Source organism: Cibotium barometz, chromosome 65 (assembly GCF_041138505.1).
Source record: "Cibotium barometz isolate CiBa-2024 chromosome 65, ASM4113850v1, whole genome shotgun sequence".
Lineage (NCBI taxonomy): Eukaryota > Viridiplantae > Streptophyta > Polypodiopsida > Cyatheales > Cibotiaceae > Cibotium > Cibotium barometz.
In genome coordinates, this window is record NC_141110.1 from 1,202,596 (window position 1) to 1,215,362 (window position 12,767).

A 12,767-nucleotide genomic window follows, 5' to 3' on the forward strand; every position below is an offset into this window, starting at 1 on the left:
TCGAAAGCTACTCAGGTATATTTGTGGATGGGGGGACCCTAGCGAGTCACTAAGGGGGAAACCTCGAAGTGTCTTTGCCTAGTGTGCAACCCATTGCTTGAGAACCCATCATAATATCCCTTCTTGCATTGTATGATCTTTAACGATTAGGGCACGAACATTACCAGATGCAACATTAGGCATAAGAATTTATTGGGGTCCATGCACTAAAAAAGCACCAAAATTCTCAAACAAATGGATCATGACTTTGAAACGATCCCAATTTCCAAATGATTCAACATCTTCAATCGTCAATCTCACTTCTACGACTCCGATCAAGCCTCACGATTGTACATCTTTGATCGTTGATCCTACTTCTCAAACCACGATTTAAGTCCATTGATTCTACTCCCTGATTGTCTTTGAAACGTCGGTTCGACTTTAAACCAAATCTTTTAAATCGTCGTGAATCCGACCTATGTCGATCAGAGTTTTGAACAACAATTGGGCGACCAAATTTTTGATCGTCGATTTGACCAAATGCCACATCAGCACGGTAACTATGTAAACGAAAACGAAACTGTGCCGATTTCAGACCATCTACAAAACATCAAGAACCGCCTTTCTTTACTTGCACATTAGTGTTGCTAGCACAGTGTGGGTCCGGGAGGGCAAAGTTCTTACAAGTATTTGATTAGGCATCTCAGCAAGGTGGGCGGAGCAAGCCGGCTTTTTTTGATTTTCATATCGCGTATATGCAGTATGTTCCCGTTCGGTCGCCACGACGACGACTGCTACAGCGAGGAGCACCGGCACTTGTAGAACAACGAAGAGGAGGCAGCAGCCAGCTGCAGGAGGAGAAGCCAAATGAGCTATGCGTAAATTTTTTCTCAGATCCGTCAAACAACAAGAGAAGCACACACCACTGCGACAAGACCTTCAAAATGTCCCTTTGGCGGATGAACAGCCAGCACAAGGCCCCTGGGGATGATCATGACTATGACCATGGTCATACTTCTCCTTCCTCACAACAGCAACAGCAGAAGCTGTGCTCCTTGTCATCTTCGGAATGCGGGGTTTCATACGATAATCATGCTGATGAGCTTCTTATTCGAACCCTGTGCCAGCAAGAACAGCTGGACAGGGCGCTGGATGTGCTTTCTCGCATGGACACAGCCCTGCCTACCAACGTCTACATGTCCCTTCTCAAGGCATGCTACAAAAGCAAGGCCCTCTCTCAAGTTAAACGAGTTCATGCCCATCTCATTCACCACCAAACCCCGCTGTCCGGCTTGCTTGGTGACTACTTGGTGGTGACTCTTGCAAAATGCGGTGCCATCGAAGATGCATGCCAGATATCTCACACATTGCCTAGCCGTACCGTCTTCTCTTGGACTGCCATGATCTCTGCTTACACATCCTGTGGTCGTGCTGAGGAAGCGCTCAGAATGCACCGATGTATGCAAAAGGATGGTGTAGAGCCAAATAGCTATACCTTTGTCAGCCTGCTCAAAGCTTGTGGCAGCATACAGGACCTCCTACATGGCAAGGAATTGCATGCTGATGTTCGCAGGAAAGGTTTTGCTTCAGATGTCTTTGTTGGCAGCACCCTTGTTAGTATGTACGGTAAATGTGGGGCAGTTATGGAAGCAGAGCTTGTGTTCCATGCACTATCCCAACGCAACATTGTGTCATGGAATGCCATGCTCTCAGCATATGTTGAACAGGGCCAAGGGGAAAAGGCTTTACAGTTTTACAGACAGATGCAGGAGGAAGGGGTGGGTCCAGATCAGCACACCCTCCTGTTTGCTCTTCAGGCATGTGCCACCCTTGCAGAGAAGGAGAAAGGTCTTTCTGTGGAGAGACGACCAACCAAGTGGATGTCTCTCGAAGTTGCAAACTCATTACATGCCGATGCACGGAAGACAGGCTTTGCATCTGATGTGTTTGTTGGCAGCACTCTTGTCAGTATGTATGGCAAGTGTGGGGCCATTGTGGAAGCAGATCATGTGTTTGGTGCACTGTCACAGCGTAACGTTGTGTCATGGACTGCGATGCTCTCAGCGTACGTTGAGCACGGCCAAGGAGAGAGGGCTTTACAGTTGTACAGGCAGATGCAAGTGGAAGGTGTGAGTCCAGACGGGCTGGCATCTGTGACTGCCCTTCAGGCGTGTTGCGCCCTTGCAGAGAAGGACAAGGCCCTTGTTGTGAAGGGGAGATCTAACAAAGTGATAGCTCTGGAAATTGGACAGGCAGTACGTGCTGATACTTGCACGAAGGACTTTGCATCTGATGTTTATTTTGGTACTTCCCTTTTGAGTATGTATGGCAAGTGTGGGGCCACCGAGGAAGCCGAGCGTGTGTTTTGTGCATTGTCCCAGCGCAATGTTGTGTCATGGAGTGCAATGCTCTCAGTATATGTTGAGCAGGGCCAAGGAGAGAAGGCTTTACAGTTGTACATGCAGATGCAAGAGGAAGCTGTGAGTCCTGACCGGCAGACAGTCGTATTTGCCCTTCAGGCATTTTGCACCATTGCAGAGAGCGAAGAAGCTCTTGTTGTGGAAGGACGGTCAACCAAGGTGATGTCTCTAGAGATTGGACATGGATTACATGCTGATGCTCGTAGGAAAGGCATGGCATCTGATGTCTTTGTTAGCAACACCCTTGTGAGTCTGTATGGAAAGTGTGGGGCTGTTGTAGAAGCAGAGCAAGTGTTTGGTGCAATGACCCATCGCAATGTTGTGTCATGGACTGCAATGCTTTCAGCATACTATGAACAAGGCCAAGGAGAGAAGGCTTTACAGTTGTATATACAGATGCAACAGGAAGGTGTACTTCCAGACCAGTTGACGTCTGTGATTGCCCTTCAGGCATGTGGCACCCTTGCAGAAAAGGAAGATGTTCTTGTTGTGAAGGGGAGATCTACCAAAGTGATTGCCCTGGAAATTGGACAGGCATTGCATGATGATGCCCGGACAATGGACTTTGCATCAGATGCCTTTGTTGGTACGGCCCTTTTGAGTATGTATGGCAAGTGTGGGGCCATTGTGGAAGCAGAAAATGTGTTCGCGGCATTAGAAGATCACGATGTCGTGTCATGGAGTGCAATGCTCTCAGCATATGTGGACCAGAGCCAAGGAGAGAAGGCTCTACAGTTGTACAGACAGATGCAACAGGAAGAGGTGTCTCCAGACCAACTGACATCTGTGATTGCCCTCCAGGCCTGTTCCATCCTTGCAGAGAAGGAAGAAATGGTTGTTGTGATGGGGAGATCAACAAAATTATTATCTTTGGAAATTGGGCGTGCACTTCATGCTGATGCACGCAGGAAAGGTTTTGCATCTGATCTCTTTGTTGGCAACACCGTCATAAATATGTATGGCAAGTGTGGGGCTGTTGTGGAAGCAGAACATGTGTTTGGGGCAGTGTCTCATCGCAACATTGTGTCATGGAACGCTATGCTCTCAGCATATGTTGAACAGGGTCAAGGGGAGAAGGCTTTATGGTTGTACAGAGAGATGCAAAACCAGTGTGTAACTCATGATGATGTTACACTCATCTCACTTCTGAAAGCCTGCAGTGCAACAGGAAGCTTGGAGATATGCAACCAGCTTCACTTTGACATTGTCTCTGCTGAGTATGAATCAATTCCCTCATTGGCAGCCTCTCTAATTCATGCATATGGAAGCTGTGCAAGCATGGTGGATGCACAGGCATTCTTTAATGAACTCTCTGAGCCCCGTCTTGCATCATGGAATGCTTGCGTTACTGGTCATGCAGGAGAAGGAAATTGTATAGCAAGCCTGCATATGTTTGAGAAATTGAAACTGGCAGGTATCAAGCCCGATGGGGTAACATTCACATCAGCTATCTCAGCTTGCAGTCACACTGGCCTTGCTGTGGAAGGACTTGATTACTTTGCTTCAATGAGCCAAGATTATGGCATAACTCCAGAGGTGAAGCATTATGGAAGTATGCTAGACCTCCTTGCACGTGTAGGGGATTTCAAGAGGGTAGAGGACATGTTGGGGAGGATGCCTGTGCGGGCTGACCAGACCATTTGGTTATGCTTGCTTGGTGCATGCCGCACACACGGCAATATAGAGCTGGCAAAACATGCATTTGATCATGCAATGAATCTGCAGCCCAAGCAGGCTTCTGCATATGTTGTAATGTCAAACATTTATGCAGATGTCGGGTTGCAGGAGAGTGCAGCTGAGGTGGATGCCTGGCCAGAGCAGGATTGAGGATGAGCAGGAAGTACACTGATTTGTTGGACGAGATAAGAAAGAATACACACAAGGAAAACATTTCCATTGCCTGCTACATGGATGAGTGAAGAGCCCAAGGTGAATGAATAATGTAATATGGGTGATATTGTGCAAGAAACAGGGTGAAGTTGCAAAAGAGACAGAGAGATGCTCCTTCTGTGGCTTTTCAGGGGTGTGGGGCCATAATTTTTGGTGTGCTCTGCATTCCCATGAGAATACCCATATAAACTGTTGCAATGACACAAGGCTGAAAGGGCGAATGTTCATGTGCTGGAGACGACATTTAGGTCACATAAGAACATGCTCTCAATAGATACAGAACAAACCTTGCATGGCTGTGGTTAGCAGTTAGCATGAGATTCCCCCCAGCCAGGAGTGAAGCGGGCATTGCTAATATTAGCCAAAGTTCATTGGTGGAGAGAATGTTGGCACAATGAGGATGGGGTAGAGAAATAAAGTGGGTCACCAGATGGGATCAACAGTCACCAATGGGTTCCGTCGCACGGTGTTTTAAGGACTTGTGAGAAGGGATCAACATTCACCAATGATCGGGACCCCAGCCACCATTTTTGTGTAGTTGGATGCTATAGTAAACGAGGGAGGGTAAATGGAGGGAGGGAGGAATGACGGCAGGCTGATAGAATTTCTGAAAGTGGAGTAAACTAGGAAAACTATTAAACTTGGAATGCTGAACTAGGGAAGCTAGTGACTCAGGCAAAACAACGGCTAGCATCGAGGCATATGACCCAAGGTTCTAAAGCTTAACTGATTTTGAAAACATAAACTAAAGTTAACTAGGGATGTTGCTTAACTGATTTTAAAGACCTAAACTAAAGGTCGTTAGTAACCTAGGGACCCTTAGGCTGTCAGTAAACTATATATGTATGCATATGTTCCTCATAGTTCACTATATTTAGTTTGCAAAATCTAGTTTACTAGTCTTAGTTTACCAAATATAAGTTTCTTATGTGTACACACATGTTCCTTTTACTTTCATCTAGTTTAATACATCTTGGTTTTCCTTGAGCTCACAATGAATTAAGAAAGTCACCTTGCACATGCATTGCTTATAAGTAAATTGGTACATAAAGATAGTTTCAAGTACTTAAGCTAGTATTGATCTATCATAAGAATTAAATAGTGTCATTTATTATTAGGAGCTACCATACTGATAAGAAGCTATTTTATAATATATGTTATATAAGCTATCACAAATTTGCATATTTTGACCAATAAGAACAACTTAAACACCCATTTGAGTAGGTCCAAAGGAAAGGCAAGAAAGCATGAAAAGTGTTGTACGACATAGTAATTCATATGTTATAAAACACACAACTCATAGTTATTGTATTGTTTGATGAAAGTAATCCCATAGGTTGTAATCCACTAATGTACAAGTTGAATGATACTCTTTTATATTGGATTTATAGCATTATATGGTAGTTATGTGTGTAAATGCACTTAGGACCGTTCGGATATTTTTTCTTTACTAGGAGGTTTTTTTTTCGTACGTATGTATATTTTCTTATCTACTCATTTTGGGGTGTGTACTTATCTTTTATATTTGGCACACATTTATTCATTCTAATATAATGAGTTTGTGTGTTCTTAAGCTTCTTTATCTTGTGTGTGTGCATTGTTGCAACCCTAACTCTAATTTCAACAATTGGTATCAGAGTTAGCTTCCTTGAGACTTGATCTAGTAGTCTGTCTCTCTTCTCACAACGATTTTATTTTTCTGTCCCCGATTGAGATACTCTCGTAGGAAAACAAAGTATATAATGTAGTGTGTTGTATACAAAGTATACAAAATTTTGGGGCTTGCAACGCAATTTCGGCCCATTTTGGGCACTGCAAGGTTTTTGATGAAGACGTTCTAGAGGCGTTATTTTGGATTGGTTTTGATCGATTTTGGGTGTTTGAATTGTGTAACGACAAAGATTTGGTGTACAGCAGCATCTACAATGTCTTCAATAACATCGACCATCATACTTTTGTTAGTAACACTCTATTCTCTACTCTATTTCGATAATGGGACTTTTTTTAAATTTCTGCTAATTGTTTGGTCTAGATATAAGGGTTTTTTTTCTTGACGATTATTTTCATATTCTTTCTCAATTTCTCAAATGAATTATATTCAATATTCTTCTTTTGAATAAAAGAATTCATGGGATTTATAAAAATTAATTTTATTCATATTTTCACTTTTGATAAATAATCATAAATTGAATTATACTAATTTTTTTTTCTATTTAATTTCTTGGATCTCAAGTATCATGGAAATTTCTCTTTTTGCATTTAATTATTTGTATTCCATGTTATGAAAATTTCTCTTTTATCAAAAAATAAATCTATCTAAAATTTCTCTTTTCTTTAAATAAAATATCCATTAATTTCAATATGCTAGAAATTTCACTTTTTTCATTTAAATAATTGAATTTCAAATGTCATAGGAATTTTTCTTTTATCATTTAAATATTTCTCAATTTGTGGAGAGGTCTGGTCTCTTTACAATGGCTTTAGGAGCGTTCCTCAGATAGCCCATGTATTGAGAATTAGCTTGCTATTGCTCACACGAAGATTAGATCCATTGAGAGAGGAGGGTGGAGTACAGATACCATGCCAGAGCTTCATTCTAGACTCAGGCCAGTGATAGAGTCATAGGGGATTTCTTTGAGATAACCTGCTTCCACAGGAGGAGAGATGATATTTGCAGGTTGCATGTCTAGGATGGAGCTATTGTTTCTGATCCCCCCATGTGAGAGCTATCACCATTGATTTCTTTTGATCTCTTCTCTCACAGGCGTCCCATTATCTCCACAGGTGATGGATGCATGTAAGAGGTTCCGGCGGCCCACGAGAGAGGTGGCTCCCCCCTCTCTTCGGTCCTTCTTATTGACTCCATTCACTACGGATGAGTTGGGGGAGGCACACAACAGCACTACCCAGGGACACACAGGCGGATGGGCTTTTAGTCTCTTTCTTTCTTTTGTTACCATATTATAGTAGTGATGTGTGTGAACACACTTAGGACCGCCGGGGCACTTTTTCCCTCACTAGGAGGTTTTTTCCCCCGTGCATTGTATATACGCCCATTATCTTCTAGGGCTTGTCATCTTTCATTTTGGCACTCATAATACACTACTGTGTTGTGCTCAAGCTTCCTCATCTTCTTGAAGTTGTGTGTGCATTCCTGCAACCCTAATTCCAACAATTGGTATCAGAGCAGGCTTCCTCCTCCCGGGCAGCATCACCGGCACCTGCGCTTCATCTCCTCCGATTGCGACGAGGTTTCACGAGCGTCTGCAGGCAAAATCGTCCTACTGTGCAGATTTTCTGTCAAGATTAAAATCTGCAGGACAGGTGCCCATTCGTCTGTTTTGGGCTGTGCTACATAGCACAGGTCGATTTTATACAGGTTTACCTCTTACAGACAGCATTTACATCTAGTAGTACAGTCATTGGCCATGGCTGACAACAATGATGTATTCCGCATGTTGGCTGCTGAGGATAAGTTGGATGGCACCAACTATCCATTGTGGGCATATATGATGCGACATGTATTGGTAGCAAAGGGGTTATGGAACATTGTGCAGGGTATTGATGCACGTCCTATTGTGGCTGGGAATGCTGCAAACACATCAGAAACAGGTACTGTTGATGATGGTGCAGGCACAAGTGCTGTAGCAGCTGTTCGAGAACCACCACTTTCAGCAGAGCAGATTCGTTGGGATGGTAGAGATGCGCAGGCTCATGCCTTGATTGCGCTGTCTGTCAAACGTACCATTATCCCACATATTCGCTCCTGCAGGACTTCTAAGGATGCTTGGGATGTACTTGCCACATTGTATCAGGCAAGAAATGAGGCTCGTGTTGCTTACCTCCGAAAACAGTTGGAGAGTGAGCATATGAACGAAGGTGATTCTATGGATAGCTTTTTGACAAAGATCAAGGATTTCAAAGAGCAGCTCATTTCTGCAGATGAAATCCTGTCAGACAGTTCACTTGTGCAGACTGTTTTGAATGGTCTACCAGATTCTTATCAGGGTTTTGCTTCCACTCTTCGCTTGATGATGAAAGGCAATCCCAATGCCTTATCATTTGAGGAGTTAGTTTCTGTTTTGCTGCAAGAAGACCAGTCAAGGCAAAACAGGAATATTATGCGTGTCGCAGATCAAGCTTTCGTTGCTAGTCAGAGAAGCGGGAAAGGTAAAGCTGGCTTTTCTTCTAGTAAGCAGAAATCTGCAAATGCTGCGCAACCAAAGAAGGAAGACAAAGATGAGAAGAAGGGTGACAAACAGAAGACATTTTGCAAGTACTGTAAGGGAAATGATCATGTCATCAAAGCGTGTCCTAAGCTGGCTGCGAAAGAGGCTAAGAAGAAAGAGGCTGGTATGGCTGTTGTAGATGCCTCTCCTTCTAACAATGAATCTGCTAATGTTGTTCAAGATACAGAATGGGCATTCAATGCGCAGTGCAGTTATGACCCATCTTTGCATGACACATGTATGTCTGCAGTAGATTCAGATGTATGGTACTTTGACAGTGGTGCCACTAAGCATATCACCTCGCAGCGCAGTTTATTCACTTTCCTTGAGTCTGCTCCCACAGGGAATACTGTCACTTGTGCCAATAACTCCTCTTATCCCGTTAAAGGAGTTGGACAGATTGTGCTGAATGTTGCAAATTGCAACACCTTTACACTTTTTGATGCATTGTATGTGCCAGGGATCAAAAAGAATCTGCTGTCAGTCTCCGCATTTGCCAAAACAGGTTTGGTTGTAAAATTTGTGGATGACAGATGTACTGTTCATGATCTCTCTTGTGGTGACATCATTGTAGCATCTGGTTCACTATGTCGAGGGCTGTATAAGCTCAATATGGATGGCAAATGTGTAGAGGATTCAGTATGTGCTATTATGGATACGCAGGCTATTTCAAATGCAAAACTGTGGCATGCACGTTTTGGTCATCTGAATTTTGCAAGTTTGCTGCGCCTGCAGAAATCTGAAATGGTGTCTTCTTTGCCTAAGCTTGAGGCACCTGTCAAGCATGTTTGTGAGGGCTGCATATTGGGTAAAATGCAGCGTGCTTCCTTTCCCAAAGATGGATCAGTGAGAGCTGAACGCAGATTGCAGCTTGTTCACAGTGATGTTTGTGGTCCCATGCAAACTCCATCATTTGGAAACTACCTTTACTTCGTGACTTTCATTGATGATTTTACCAGGCATGCATGGGTATATCCTTTGAAGGCAAAGTCCGAAGTGTTTTTGTGCTTCAAACAGTTTTTGGTTATGGCTGAAAATGTGTCAGAAAGTAAGATGGGCACCCTCCGTTCAGATCGAGGGGGGGAGTATATGTCTTCAGAATTTAATGCATTTCTGGCTGAGCGTGGGATAAAACACCAATGTACAGTGCCGTATACACCACAGCAAAATGGTGTGGCTGAGAGAAAAAACAGGTCTCTCATGGAAATGGCAAGATGTATGGTTAAGAGTCAAAGTCTACCACATGGTTTTTGGCTTGAGGCTGTCATGTGTGCCACTTATGTACTAAACAGGTGTCCCACCAAAGCATTACAGGTTGTCACTCCATATGAGGCTTGGCATAGCCGCAAGCCATCTGTTGGCCATTTACGTGTTTTTGGTTGCCTGGCATATGCATTAGTGCCTGTGCAACATCGCAGAAAATTGGATGACAAAGCTGTCAAATGTATTTTTGTTGGATATAGTGCTGAGAGCAAAGGCTATCGTTTGTATCATCCACAAACAAAGCGCATTTTGGTTAGCCGTGATGTTGTATTTGTGGAAGATGCAGTTCAGCCCTTGGTTTCATGTACTAAGGAGACAGATATCAGCTCACGTGATGTCTATGATACATTGTTGCCTCTTTTCAGTGGTGCACAGTCAAGTGCAATACCTCATGAGGCAGTTTTTCAGCCTATGCAGGTTTTAAATGATGGCACAGATCAGCCTATATCTGATGCAGATGTGCATGATGCACTTGAGGATGAGAGACAAGAGATTGAGGGCTCTAGGAACATGCCTAGATGGCTGGTGCAGACTTTGCGTGACAGCAAGTTGGATGCCCCTTTGTCTAGTCGCACTCGTTCTGGCTCTCATGGTGCCTCTTATGCGTCAGATTGTTATGCATTGGCTGTTTCTAGTATGTGCGATGAAAGTGAGCCTGTTTCATTTGATGAGGCACAAAGTTCAGAAAATTGGATGGCTGCTATGCAAGCAGAATACGATGCTATTATGAAGAATAGTACATGGTCTTTATGTGACTTGCCCCCTGGCAAGAAGGCCATTGGCACTAAGTGGGTATACAAATTGAAGCGTAAGCCTGATGGCACAGTGGATCGCCATAAGGCTAGGCTTGTTGCAAAAGGTTATGCTCAAGAGAAGGGCATTGATTTTGATGAGACTTTTGCTCCCACATGTCGTATGACCACTGTTCGTAGCATCTGTGCATTAGCAGCTCATAATGGTTGGAATGTACATCAGCTGGACATAAAGACTGCGTTCTTAAATGGAGATTTGCATGAGGAGGTGTATGTATCGCAGCCTCGTGGTTTTGTTCAAAGAGGGCAGGAAAACAAAGTGTGCAGGTTAAAAAAGGCTTTATATGGTTTAAAGCAAGCTCCACGAGCTTGGTATGAAAAAATACATGCATATTTGACTGCACATGGGTTTCAGAATAGTCCAACAGAAAGCACTTTGTATGTTAAACGTGTGGATGGTGTACATCTAATCATTGCTCTCTATGTCGATGACATGCTGCTCACAGGACCAAATGAGAGTCATATTGCTGATTTTAAGGCTGATTTGAATGCCTCTTTTGAGATGTCAGATTTGGGGCATTTGCATCATTATTTGGGGATACAATTTAAGCAGTGTGATGGAGGTATTGCTTTGTGTCAGACAAAGTATATTGAAACATTGTTGCGGAGATTTGGCCTTGAAGACTGCAAGCCTATTGCTACTCCAATGGAGACAGGTTTGAAGTTGAGTCTTCATGATGCTGGAGATCACTTTGATGTCACACTCTATCAGACAGCTGTTGGTTGCCTCATTTATGTATGCATTACGAGGCCAGACATTCAGTTTGCAGTCTCACAGGTGAGCAGATTTATGCATAGCCCAGGCATTAAGCATTGGCAGGCAGTGAAGCGTATCTTTCGCTATTTGAGTGGTACTCGGCATCTTGGGTTGTTTTATCCCAAGGGGGGATCATTGCCGCCAGATTTACATGTTTTTTCAGATTCTGACTGGGCTGGTTGTTATGACACACGCGTGTCCACGAGTGGTTTTTGCTTCATGCTTGGAAGCTCATGCATATCATGGTTGAGCAAGAAGCAGCCTACTGTGGCCACTTCTAGTTGTGAAGCTGAGTACAGGGCAGCTTTCACAGCTACGGTTGAGTGTGTGTGGCTCAGACGCCTTATGGCTGATTTGGGTGTTGGGCAGCCATCTGCCACCACCATCTTCACTGACAGTCAGAGCGCATTGGCAGTTGCGCGGAACCCAGTGTTCCATGCTCGTACGAAGCACATTGAGGTGCACTACCATTATGTCAGGGAGAGACTCTCTGCAGGAGAGATCAGTTTGGCTTATGTGCCAACACAGGATAACCTTGCAGACCTTTTCACAAAGGCTCTGCCTCGTGAGAAGTTCGAAGCTTTTCGCAAAGCTTTGGGCTTACTCCCTTTTGTGGATTCGTCCACATAGCTAGACACTTCCCTATACATGAGTGCTAGCTCTTGTTCACCGCATCACTCCAGGGGGGATTTGTTACCATATTATAGTAGTGATGTGTGTGAACACACTTAGGACCGCCGGGGCACTTTTTCCCTCACTAGGAGGTTTTTTCCCCCGTGCATTGTATATACGCCCATTATCTTCTAGGGCTTGTCATCTTTCATTTTGGCACTCATAATACACTACTGTGTTGTGCTCAAGCTTCCTCATCTTCTTGAAGTTGTGTGTGCATTCCTGCAACCCTAATTCCAACATCTTTGTCACTGGAACCTCATGGAATGTAGCCTTCAATGTGCCTTCACTGAGATTATGCTCACAGGTGCCATGCTAGAGAGACTCTCAAAGGGTTTGATACACTTGATTCCTAAGGAGGGTGGTGACAGATTAGAGATGCGGCATAGTAGATACCCATCTCTCTTCTAGGGACCACTTGTATGATCTTAGCCAAGGCCATGAACAGGAGACTTTATCCCTTTCTCTTAGACTTGATTCATGACACTCAGACTGGCTTTGTTTAGGATTGGAGTATTCTGGACAACATCACAGATTTGGTCAAGATGTGAGAACAGGACCTCATAGTGATGCTCCTAGACTTTGAGAAAGCTTATGATGATAGGGTGGATTAGGGCTTTCTAGAGGACACGATGAGCCAGATGGGATTCTCCATGGAGGAGTGGATTGGTGGAGTCTCATGACTTTACTTAGCCTCGCATAGCCAGGTTCTCATTGAGGGGGCAACAAATCCCCCCTTTCCCGC

General features: G+C 43.9%; 1 protein-coding gene across 1 annotated transcript; it reads left to right on the forward strand.

The window, feature by feature from the left end:
* The first annotated feature begins 667 nt into the window (after nt 1-667).
* Nucleotides 668-5,161, forward strand: LOC147602827 (pentatricopeptide repeat-containing protein At2g40720-like). The gene has a single exon (XM_086797135.1). The coding sequence runs from the start codon at nt 735-737 to the stop codon at nt 4,224-4,226; it is 3,492 nt and encodes a 1,163-aa protein (XP_086653261.1). The 5' UTR covers nt 668-734; the 3' UTR covers nt 4,227-5,161.
* Nucleotides 5,162-12,767: the final 7,606 nt, after the last annotated feature.

Coding starts and splice junctions, on each gene's coding strand:
- LOC147602827 (XM_086797135.1), top strand. CDS start 735: ATGCAGTATGTTCCCGTTCGGTCGCCACGACGACGACTGCTACAGCGA.